At 47.5% G+C, this 11982-nt stretch overlaps 2 protein-coding genes across 2 annotated transcripts; one reads left to right on the forward strand and one right to left on the reverse strand.

Annotated features, from left to right (window-relative positions):
• Window positions 1-1467: 1467 nt before the first annotated feature.
• On the forward strand, window positions 1468-7655 carry LOC6624480 (mediator of RNA polymerase II transcription subunit 15). The gene is made up of 4 exons (XM_002047074.4): window positions 1468-1582; window positions 1883-2081; window positions 3273-3610; window positions 5378-7655. Exons 2-4 carry the CDS (start codon window positions 2045-2047, stop codon window positions 7358-7360), a joined length of 2358 nt encoding a protein of 785 aa, XP_002047110.2. The 5' UTR covers window positions 1468-1582; window positions 1883-2044; the 3' UTR covers window positions 7361-7655.
• Window positions 7656-7745: 90 nt separating this feature from the next.
• Taf2 (TATA-box binding protein associated factor 2) lies at window positions 7746-11898 on the reverse strand. Its single transcript, XM_070208538.1, has 6 exons — window positions 11636-11898; window positions 11406-11569; window positions 9738-11342; window positions 9268-9680; window positions 8998-9208; window positions 7746-8931 (listed from the first exon to the last, which is right to left on the reverse strand). Exons 1-6 carry the CDS (start codon window positions 11711-11713, stop codon window positions 7806-7808), a joined length of 3597 nt encoding a protein of 1198 aa, XP_070064639.1. The 5' UTR covers window positions 11714-11898; the 3' UTR covers window positions 7746-7805.
• Window positions 11899-11982: the final 84 nt, after the last annotated feature.

Genomic DNA, 11982 nt, shown 5'->3' on the forward strand with positions numbered 1-11982 from the left:
AAGGTTGACTACTGTCCAACAGCCTGTCGCGCAATAAGAATTTATACACATAAAATTTAGAGCATAAAACTGTCGACCGCAAAAAGCATCAGCAAAAGCAGCACAACATTCTGCCAATAAAAAAAATATAAAACTGAATGCAAATGCCAAACTGCGAAGTGCAATTGCCGTTGGCAGCAGCAGCAGCAACATCATCATCATCGTCTTCATTATTATCATTGATTAAAGCAAAGTCGAATGCAAACTGTTGCATTACTGGTTGCCTGTTGCAAAAAGTGTTTGAAATTAAAAGAAAACAAAAACTTTAATACAACAATAAGGTAAAAGAAAAGAAGATGTTGCCACTGTTGTTGTTGCTGATCGCATCGTTGTTTTGGTTGTTGCTGCTGCTGTTGTCTTCGTCTAGCATGCAATGCAACAATTTCACAAGCGACACGCAGACAACTAAATGACAATGTGAGCAACCTAACAACAACAACAACAACATGCTGAATTTATAATAAATAAATCCCATGTAGTTGTTGTTGCTGCAATTGATCGATGTTGCGCAAATGTTGGAGGCATTTTTGCAGTTGCCACAGCAAGATCTTCAGCTTAATTATCAACTTATTTATTTGGATTGTTTTGGCTGCAATTGGCTTAATCAATTTGTTAAGGATGAGGAAATGCCGCACACTCTATAATTTGTCGGGCCATTCAAGCGGATTTCCTCAGCGCCAAATTTCACAGCTACCGTGTTAACTTTGACACCACCAACAACGACAGCCGCGCCACGAAAACGGGCAATTAGCGTTGGGTAAGAGAGTTTGAAATTTGAATTAAATCGCCTTTGCAATTGGCCAAATTGATGGAGCTGCAGCAGTCTGGCCCACGCATGCGCTGAAATGTTTAGACGCAATCGGCGCGCCAGTTGCCCAGTGGCAATTGCAAATGTCAAACGAAAGACTTAAGCAGCGAACTTGCTATATTGGGGGCGGCGTCGGCAGCGCGTTATTAAATATGCAATGCAAATGCAACTGCAAATTTAGAGCTTGTTAAATGTAATGCGCACAATTTGCGCCAACTAAACACAAATGTGCCCTTTAGCCTCGGCCAGGCCCAGCCTCAGATCCAGGCAGAAGCCCAACAGCGGCGGGCGGGCAATTTAGTGTCACGTTAGCATTTTGGTGGGCCAGACAGGCGGCCAAACGCTTTCAGGCGGCTGCCAAATGCACGGGTGGCCATTAAACAAGCGCCTAACTGGCAGTTTCGGCCGTCAACGTTGAATTAACCAAAGTAGCCCCCTGAAACGTTTGCTTAAAACTTATAGAGAAGCCTATAGAGAAGCTGCCGCTGCCGCTGCCGCTGCTGCCGAACCTTTCTCTTTGTGCCCGCCGCAAAGGTCGGCAACGGTTCGTGGCTCGAACCGTCTATGCTTTCGGTCTTGGTCTCGGCTGTGTCTGGGCCGCGGCTTTTTATAAATACAAGTGTTGGCCGCACAATGGCAAAGATTCGTTTGTCGAACGTGCAACGCGCGCGATCAAGACTTTGTGCTCCCGCTGCTGTCAATTTCTCGAAGCATAGGCAGGAAAAACAACAAACGGTAGATCGTCGCCAACACATCATCATCATCATCGTCGTCATTTAAAACAATTGCAATGGCAACCAACAAAAAGCGTTGACTCTTAACGCTTTTCGCTTGTAATTCAAGACGCGTGCGCGTCCAAGGATTAAAAGCCACAATTACAGCGAACGTTTTCAATTTTTCAGTTACGGATTGTGTCGAATCTTCATCAACCATTATATAACTCTTGATAACCGTCGCATATATATTATGTTGTTTGTGTGTGTTTTTGTGTTTCCTGTGTGCTGATCTTCGATGTTGTTTGTCTTCTTTTCGCAGCCAGCTATGTTTAATGCATTAATCCGAATTGCGAGCATTTGACAAGGAAAACGAGGAAATTCCGCAGTGACTGTGAAAGTAATAAGCAACAACAATAAAAACAACTACAGCTAGGAGCTGCTAAATATATACAATTACTAGTCCGTTGCCCACAACGACACAATGAGAATTCAAATATTGGCCTTAACACTTTTGCTCGGTGAGTATCGAGACGGAACCCGAGAAAGATCGTTAGATCGTGAATCAAAATGTGTTTTTCCCGTTTCCCCGTCTTGAAATTGATTAAATGATATATGCCTTAGCTGGCTAGTATGTAAAATGCATACAAGTTTTATTATTTCTGTTTGGCTGGGTAAAAAAATATATCTTTACATTTTTCTTCTGTTTCTTAAAGAATCTTCACCTCCATTCTATAACTCTAACTACTTAAAACAGGAAAATAACTCTATTCTATTATACATCTTATCAAATTCGAACCTTTCGTTTTGCATCTAATTTATTATGCTATTAACTTAGTTTCTTTAATTATTAAAAGTGCGCACAAGTGTTCAGCTTTAAACTAAACAAGCAATTATTTAAGAGCATAAACTGCATTTATGCATATAATAAAAATGTAGTGTATGTATATTTTTTGACTGTTGGCTTTATATTTAACGTACATTAAATAATTTTTACACCTACTTAACTTTGATTGCTTTTTTAAACCTTTTTAGAAGCATAAGACCTGTTATAACATTAAACAATTGCATTTTATCATGCAAAAAACGTGCTCGTAAAGTCCGTTTTGAGAATCTGCATAAATTTTATAAATTTATTATTAATTTTACTATGCATAAGGCTGGAGTAGAATATATATAACATTAATAGGCAAGCTTAAAACCAACTTCCTTTGAGTGCAATGTGTAGGCTTAGATATCCACATTCGTTAACCCAGTTTTTATTTCATGTCATATAGATTACAAATTTTCAGATTTTAATCAATTTTAAATGCAAATGCGCCTGTCCTACTGAGAATATGCCAATCTGTACATATTTTCATATGCAAAATACGCGCTAGATTTTTTTGCTATCCAAAATTTGGTTCTACCAAATTTGGTTAGATAAATGCAATTGTTGAGAGCCAAGTTAATTTTAGCTGTGACTCCCTTAAAAGTGGTTCATATTCAACAAAATATATATGTTTTTATTCAGGTTTCCTTTTTGTCGCTTTTAAATGCTAGAGACTCAGGAAAGTTGATACAATAATCGAGTTCAATAGCCGTTTTTCCACCTTGTTAGCAAGTTTCCATTGTAGTCTCACGTGATTTGAAGGCAATAATCACCTTTCTATTTAAGCGAAAACTAACTTAACTTAAAGCTACCCACTGTCTTCTCATCTGCGCCCACGTAGGCCTTGTCAGCGTTCGCGCGCTTGAAGCCAAAGCCAAAAGCGAGAGCAGCTCCGCCCCCGCACAGGTGGAAAAGGAAGCGACCAAAGACAAGCGGCAGGTGAGCAGCAAGGAGACGCCTCTATATCCGAATCATCGCAGCGAGGCTGCCGAGGCGGCCGACGATCCCGAGGATGGCCAGGAGACGATCTACGGCCCGAAACCGAATCAGTTCATCATACGCCCCATTGCCCCGCATCAGCATCAGCAACACGAGTCGCATCAGGAGCCGCAGTTGCGCAACTTTGCAGCGTCCAATTCCCGTCCACATGCCGCACAGTTGCTGGAGCAGAGCCAAGAGGTGAGCTAAGAGGAGAAAGGTCTGTCTTTGTGTTTGTTTTGGTGAAGGGAGCTGGGGGTCAATTTTGAGCTGTCTTTTGCGGGCGTTTCGTCAAAATGTGGCCAGCCCGCGGCCACAGAAGCGTTGTTAATCGTGACTCAACTGAATTACACGATTCTTTGCAAAATTCAGGATGTAAAACTGTGGCAACAACAACAACAACAACAACAACAATTCCAGTTGAAATCGAAATTGTCAAATTGAGCCTTTCGCTGGCCCCCAGCTTTGGAAACCTTGACCAATATTTGCGGCATTCGAGTTGAATTTTCATCATTTGGGAACAAATTGCGATTAGGGCAATCGCAATTATCTAAAAGACAATGTTTATATTACAAAATGCACAAGAAAAGATTGTTATAAAAAAAATTAAAAGCACTTCGCGAATATAATAAATGCCATTTGTTGCGGACAAAATGTAAGTCACGAGCAGCACAACAACAACTGAATAATTGCAAAATTATTGTTGCTGTTGTTGCTGGTCTGACGCGTCAACAGCAACAATAATAACAATAACAACAGCAACAGTGACAACAACGGCAACATGCCACATCCAAGGCAATTTGCACCAATGTGCAACAGCAGCGACTTCTTCGGCGTCGTCTTGGTCTACCAGCAGACTGACGGAAGACCGCGTCTAAGAAGACAATGGCAGGCGTTGCGGGTTGTCGTGGGAAGAAAGTTGACATAATGTTATAATCAGCCTACTTCTGGCTGGTACGTGTCTCTCTCTTCGGAGACCTATTGCTGATGGCGCCTTGACATGGCTGGGTTTCATTTATTATAATAATGTGAATATTGCGAAGGCAACACTGTGCAACGGGCTTGGGGTTTTTCAAAACGACTTCGATCTAGTCGATCTCAGCTACTAGAAGAGCTTTATATGCCTTTATATGCCCACGCATCTGTTTATTAATATATGCGCATCATCGCCGTTCTCTGTGATTCTCAAGAATTTATGTTTCACAAGTGTTGAGTTTACATAAAATGACATTTAAATAGTTAATGTTTAATAACTGATATTCATTCTAGTTATCTCCCCCCCCCCCTCTCTCTCTCTCTCTCGCTCTCTCTTATGTTTTTTCTTAATTTACTATCACTCGCGCTCTCTCTTTATCGCGTTCTTAGACACTCGCTTTCTTCATCTAAGCTGCTGTCCATTTCTTTCTCAGTTTTTCTTAGTTTTTCGTAGGCACCCATATATTCTTTCTTTTTCTCTCTCTTCACTCCTCCGCCCCACGTCACCCTTCTATGCAATTCTCACGACTTCAAGTGACTCCGACATATCTTGCTCCTGTTTAGTGTTGCGTAAAAAACTAAAGTGATATTGTTTGTTGCACAGTGTAATGTAAATAATTGCTTTATGCCAACGCCGCCACCGACATGCGCATCGATTGCAACAGCAGCCCAAGTCAAGACCCCGCAACCGAAGCCGTGCCAAGACGGTGGCGAGGGCGGTCGATGTGGTTGCTGCTGTTGCTGTTGTTGTTGGCGCAGACATCAACGTCATTTGTCGGAGCTGCCGCACAAGTGTTATATAAACTTTAGATGCCACACGATTCTCACAGCGCTCCACTCAAGCAGCTGACCTGATTGCCGTAGGTGGGCTCCACATTTAAACGCTGCCATTTGGCGCTGGCATTGGCTGTTGATCTTTCGCACGCCCACAGACGAATTTGAACATCATAATTTATTAACCACGCCTTAACGCTTTGTCTCGCCCACGCCCAGATACAGCACTATGTTTATTTGCAAGACATTCAGCGGCACCAGCCCAAAGTGCAGGCGTCTGCGGCTCAAGGTAAGACAGCAGCTGGCAGCGCGCCCGCCAAAAAGGCAACGCCTGTCGCCGAGGAGGAGCAGGAACAGGAGGCGGAACAACGTTATGCGGTGTCCATACAACCACAGCCAGGACTCAGAAGTGGCCCCTATGGACCAGGACCCTATCAGCTGCCCTTGCCCCTGCCCGCACCCCAACATCAGCATCAACAGCAGCAGCAGCATCAGCAGCAACAGCAGCAACAGCAGCCGTATCAGATCATACCCGAGGAACAATTCCTAAAATTGCTTGAGGAGGAGCTGCAGGCACGTGCCTATCACGAACAGCTGCGTCAACAGCAGCAGCAGCAGCACCAACAACAGCAACAGCAGCAGCAACAGCAACAGCAGACCCAGCCCAAGGCTTTGCCCATACACAGCACAGCAGCCACGCACAAGGTGCTGCAGCAGGCAGAGCCTGTCCTCGGCCTGGGCGGCTATCGCGATCGCTATGTGGCCGAGCAGCAGCTGGTGCAGCCCAGCTACTCGCGCGGCGGACCCAAATATCTGCCCTTGCCACAGCAGCAACAGGAGGAGGATGACTCGCCAGCGCCCGTTCCCCAACAGCGTCATCAGCCGCAGCCGCAGCAGCATCACCAGCAGCAGCTTGTGCTGCCGCCGCAGATTGCCTACTATCAGCCGCAGATTAGTTACAAGACGCTGCCCAATCATCCGCTGGCCAAATCCTCGCTAGAGAGCGAAATTGAGAAGTTATTGGCCGCCAACAAGCCCGGCTCGGGCCAACAGGCGCTGGCCTATGTGGACAGCAGCAATGAGCCAACGCTGGTCAATCATCAGCAGCATGCGACTCGGCTACCGCCACCACAGCATCCGCCGCCGCCCACCTCGCATCCGGCGCTGCGTCAGCCCAAGGCTTATTTGGCCAGCACGCCCAATTCGCTGCTGGATGCCAACAATCAGCCTTTTGTGCCGTCGCTTTTCAAGTTCAGCAGCTTCCAGCAGCCCACGCCCATTTATCCGGGACAGCAGGAGCAGCAGCAACGACAGCAGCTCGAGGCCAAGCGACTAGGCCCCGTTGTCTACCCAACGGGCGCACCTGCTCAGCCACAGCCCTCGCAGTACTACTACCAGGAGGCGGCGCCCACAGCAGCGCCCAAGCCCAAACATTATCGCACCAAGCACTACAAACTGCCCACACCCAGTCCCACCAAATCCTATGAGAAGGCCCTGCTCTATGCTGACTATGCTGAGCGTGCACAGCCGCCGGCGCCAGCACCCACAAATGCCCATTTCTATCCCAGTCCACCTGATCCCATCAAGCATGCGTCCCAGCGTACTGTGGTGCCCACAGTGCAGCCCATTGATTATCCAGCGCACCCCTCACCCTCGCAGTCTAGCATTTATGTTTCCCAAGGTACTGGCATAGCCACGCCCTCTCGTGTCACGCCCACAGCAGCAGCTGTGCACAAGCTGCGCACACTGGACGAGGTAAAGCAGCTGAATTTGCCGCCACCGAATGGCAAACCCCTCACCCAGGCCGAGTTCCAGGCGCTTGTCGAGGCTGGCTACCCAGTCAAGGCGGTGCCAGTGCCAGTGCCCGTACCCTATGAGCAGTACGTCAAGGATCATCCCGAGTATCGCAACCATCCGCCCGTAGACTATGCGCATCTGATGCGCCTGGCCACACGCCAGCTGGCCGCACATCAGCATCAACATCAACATCAGCACCAGCTGGCGCATCAGCGCTCAGCACCCTCTGAGCCGTCAGTGAAAATCCTGTCTACGCCCACTTCTGCCGAGACGCAGCAGACGGCGACGGGCCTTGGTGGCGGCAGCATCACCTATTTGCAGCGCCGGCCGCGGGATGAGCAGGACACAGCCGTGGCTGGCAGCGAGACGAAGGCAACGGAGCCCGAGCCGACGAAGGCTACATAAGTTGCGATCCTTTAGTTAATGTCACTCGCCCCTTGTCTAGTTATAAGTATTGTAAAAATGTTTCTGCATATTCAGCACTTTAATAACGTTAAATTATAAATAAATCAAAAAAAAAATCTAATTAATAATCACAGCTACCCAGCAGCAAAACGGGTGCTGAAAATTACATGCATTTTCATATAAGAAATGCATGTGGTTCCTTAACTTCTTTCAATTTTAAGACATTTATCGCTTTAATTTTATTTGTTACATTTTTTAGAAAATATTTTTCAAATCACTTCTATATGCCGACTTTCAAGTTGTGCTGAATTTAAACCTGAACATATGCTGAAAAGTCAGGCGCGAACTGCAATAAGAAAGCTATGTCCGATACAATTCTATGAAATGTTATAACTTAATTAGTTTATTCACTTTTTACGTTAACATCGAATTAATTGCTTATTGCTTAGTTCAGGCCCATTGGGGTATTACTGTTGCTGTTGCTGCTATCCGCTGAGCTAAGGGTTTCGGGCGTGGCCGCCTCCCTTGTCTGCAGACGTGAGATTTGCGGATCCCTACGATCTTTCTCCTTGCGCTCGCGATCTTTGTCCTTATCCTTGTTGTGTTTGTGCTTGTGCTTATGCTTATGCTTCTTCTTGTCCTTCTTTTTCTTCTTCTTGACGCTGCCGTCAGCTCGCAGCTTGCTCTCGTCATAGCTGCTCTCGTAGCGCGTCGTCTCGCCCACATCGAGCACCGATATCGAATTGTCGTCTTCCGTATAGATTTCGGTTCTGATGCGCTTGTTCAGGGGCTGGGATTCGCCGGATCCATCCTCAGCTGGCAACACATTCACCTTGGTTTCGCTATCAAAGGCCTGCACTTCAACCGGCTCGTCCACGACTGTGATCTCCTCACTGCGCTCCAGCTTGATGATCTCATCTCCCACTTCAAAGGCTTCTGTGGCGGTGCGCTTTATGGTAACCATGGCAGGCTTGTGCCGCTCTTGAGGTTCGATCTCTGCAGGTTTGGGCTCGCTGGCCTTCTTAAAGGAAACGCTTGAGCTGCCGTTTTCCTTCATCAAGTCCTTGTAGAAGTTCTGGTTCTCGCTGGCCTGCAGACAGTTCGGCCGCTTGCTGCCGTAGAGCGCATAGTACAGATCTACAATATCGCAGCGCAGCTTCGTGTCATAGGCCAGTGTGTTAATACTCAGCCAGAGGCGCTCCAGCAGATTCGGTTTGTCCAGACGACTACGGGACTCGCGCGTAAAAGGCGGATTGTCAATAAGCAGCTGAGCGAGGCCATGTCGAGCTGCCGGATCAGGATCGGTTTCCAGCAACGTTATCAAGTGCTCCAAATCCTCGCTGCGTCCATCCACCTTCACAAAATCTACCAGACACTCCATTGCCGCAATGCGCAAATCCAGAAAGATGCCATATTCCGCATAGCTACGATAAATGTGAGGCAGCGAGGGTAAATGGCCAAACTTTTGCAGCTTGCGTATGACCTTAAGGCAGGACACGGACACCATATACTTGTACGAGGGCAGATGCTTCTCCATGTTAAGCAGCCGCGTCACCTCGTCCAGGACCAGTCTGTAAACGCAGCCAGAAAATGCTACATGAGCTTACAAGGCATATAATAGTGTCTTTTATAATTACTTGGCATCCGTGGAAAGGCTATCTACGGTGATTTGAGTGCCGTGCATTGCCACAGATACGACGGGTGTAAGGGTCTCTCCCAGCGCCTCGACCAGTGCAGCTCTATAGTAGGCGTCCGTATAATGATTGCGTGAGTTCTCATTGTACTTGAAGAGATCGAACAGAAAGCGCATCACCTCCGGCGGGCAGATGCCATGAGAAGTGCGCAAGCCTATAACGAGGAGAAAAAATAAAAAATGGAACAGATCCTGGGCAACGTGATCCACTCACCCGCCATGGCCACGGGAATGGCCTTTTGCAGGAAGTACAATTGAAAGTTGGAAAAGTTATTTAGCTTGATAATGTGCGGCGCGCTAAAGGAGCCAAAGAATTTGCGAAAAATGTTAAGCATGGCTGGTGGACCACTCCACGAGGCAACCATTTGATTGGCCACCTTTGTGAGGCTGTGCGCCGCCTGGCAGCGCACCTTGTAAAAGCAGGATTCGCTCTCAATGGTGTCGGTAAGTGCCATGCGCGTGGCATTTGTGGGATACTTTTGTAGCGCCTGTATAGCCTGAAACTGGGCAGTCACGTCTCGCTCGTGCCGCAGCTGATATTGCCACTGAAAGTCCGGTTGCTCAATGATCAGATCCCGCAACAAAATCATCTCCGGATCCAGACGTATCCACAGCACAGGAGAGTCGCTGTGGAATAAGGGAGATTATAAGTCGATGGATTCAAACATTTGTTAATGTACATACTCCATGGCAGACAAGTCCATGTCAACCTCCTCGCCGGTGCACAATGGAATCTTTTTCTTCTTGTTTCGCCTGCTCTTTGAGTGGCACGTAATGTCCGCCTTAACCAAGGTATTCTCAATCTGTAGCGTATGCTTAAAAGTGCCATCCAGCTCCTGCAGCTGCACCAGCAACGGTCCATTATACTTGCGTACGCCGCGCTGATTAACAAAGTCCTGCCGAATCTCCAGTTCGATAGTGTTTCGCTTGCGATTGAACACCGAGGTGAGTGAGAACTTTGCATGGCCACCTGTTCGCACCCATTGATCCATAAAGACCGACATGTCCTTGCCCGTGACCGTGAAAATTGCCTTGATGAAGATGTTTGTGGAGATGAGCAGTTGCGACCACAAGCCGGCACCAATTTTGGTGCTTGCTGCATTCGTGGCCAGCGCCAGCTGTTTGTTGAACACCTGTATCAGCAGCTCCTGGCCAATGCGATGCTCCAGCATGCGTATGACCAGATGCGCTTTGCGCCGCATCGCCTCCACATATTTGGGCGACACCGTGTGCAAACTCTTGATGGGAAAGTAGTGCACAATCTCCTGCTGCTTGCTGGCGGCGGCCGCAGGATTCGTGCTGGACACAGGCAGTGGCGCCGGCGGCTGGCTACAGTCGAGTATGATGCCGCCATACTGTTCCTCGTACCTAACCACGCGTGCCAGCTCCGTTTGCACCCATTCGCGATACTCGTTGTTACCAAAGCACTTGCGTGAGTAGAGGCCACACAGATACTCGGCTATGCCCTTGGCCAACCAGGTGTCCGACCAGTGATGCGATGTGATGAAGCAGCCAAAGAACTGCTCGGCCACAGCGCGTGACATGAATGTTCTGGAAATGTAGGTTTGATCTATAATGGCTATGGAGTGCAACAGATTGACGGAGGCTATCGTCATGGTGGCATAGGCACTAATGTCCGTGTCCAGTTCGTCTACAAACACCTGTTTGTAGCAGGAGAAAGGATACCGTGTGGAGAGCGTCTCCTCAAAGAACTCAAAGGCCTCGTGCAGATATCGCACCGTGTTCTTCAACAAAGGCAGCATGCCGGGTAAACAAAAGTGCGTCACTTCATGCATATGCGGATCCACGTAAATTTCGAAGGGTCCCACCGCCAGCGCTATGTTGGGCGCACACACCGGTGTCGACACCGTATAATGAAATGTTTTCTTTCTCAAATCCGGAGTCATGATGACCTCAACCAATTCACCGCAGGAGACAGCTGTTAGATTCTTGTCCACCGTAAACTCCAGTCTCCAGGTGCATGGATCAGCGAAGCTATCAACACAGGGAAACCACAGGCGGGTCGAGTTCTCATAGCAGTTTGTATACATATGCGCACAGTTGAGCTGCGCGGTTTCATCATCCGTTGAAGTCGGCGGCAGTACAAAGTGCATGCCACTCTTTGGGTTTTCCGCAGAGAACTCAATACGTATCCTCAGGCCACGGCCCTCCTGTATCAGCGAGTAGCCCTCCGGCGGCACCTGTATTAGCAACTCTCCATTGTTGACATCCGGATCCGTGATTTGAGCCGCAGCCAAATGATGCTTTGAGTAGACCTCCAGCGAGCGGCTGCATTGTGTATGTATAGGTGATATGTTAAGGAAGGGCAGCCACAGCTAATGCTCAACTAACCTCTTGGGCTCCTTGTGGCAAATGTCCTGAAACGGATCAAAGTAAACGAACTCCGCCTGGCAGACATCGTTGAGCACCACGCTATAAATGCGCAGCTGCTTGGCGTTAAGACGTATCAGTCGAAGGCTCTCGTTGTTCGGCACTATGGTCAGCTCCACCATGCCCTGTGAATCAAATATCAATTATTTCATACTGCAAATTGTGCACAGTATTTGTGTCATAAATCTTACAATTATGCTGCGCCGCTCAAAACTAATTCCGGTGAGGCTCACAACCTGATGCGCCGTGCTGGAAGGAAAGGAGAACATGAATTGCCGAGTCTCAAGGGCTAGCAGAGCAGAACTTATAGTTTGAATGGCCGCAGCGGGACCTCGGGCACCTCAGGTTGTGTGTCCATAGTTTTTTGGCGTTGATTTGCACACTTTTTAAGCGATCTATATTTTGTTATCAATATCACCGCATTGTTTATTTTTTCACATTGCGTCTTCTTCTTTCAACAAGCGGCTGCTTTGGCTAAAAATGCCAGCAAAATAAAATACCAAATGTTGCATCATGGCAGCTCTATATCGCAATTTTT

Source organism: Drosophila virilis, chromosome 3, assembly GCF_030788295.1.
Source record: "Drosophila virilis strain 15010-1051.87 chromosome 3, Dvir_AGI_RSII-ME, whole genome shotgun sequence".
Taxonomy (NCBI): domain Eukaryota; kingdom Metazoa; phylum Arthropoda; class Insecta; order Diptera; family Drosophilidae; genus Drosophila; species Drosophila virilis.

Bases quoted from the DNA above. Each gene is read 5' to 3' on its own strand.
- LOC6624480 (XM_002047074.4), top strand. From the start codon at position 2,045: ATGAGAATTCAAATATTGGCCTTAACACTTTTGCTCG. The intron at 2,082-3,272 runs GTGAGTATCGAG...GCGCCCACGTAG, and splicing joins GGCCTTAACACTTTTGCTCG to GCCTTGTCAGCGTTCGCGCG. The intron at 3,611-5,377 runs GTGAGCTAAGAG...GCCCACGCCCAG, and splicing joins TGCTGGAGCAGAGCCAAGAG to ATACAGCACTATGTTTATTT.
- Taf2 (XM_070208538.1), bottom strand. From the start codon at position 11,713: ATGTTCTCCTTTCCTTCCAGCACGGCGCATCAGGTTGTGAGCCTCACC. The intron at 11,343-11,405 runs GTTAGTTGAGCA...TACACAATGCAG, and splicing joins TGCCACAAGGAGCCCAAGAG to CCGCTCGCTGGAGGTCTACT. The intron at 9,681-9,737 runs GTATGTACATTA...CTTATTCCACAG, and splicing joins ATGGACTTGTCTGCCATGGA to CGACTCTCCTGTGCTGTGGA.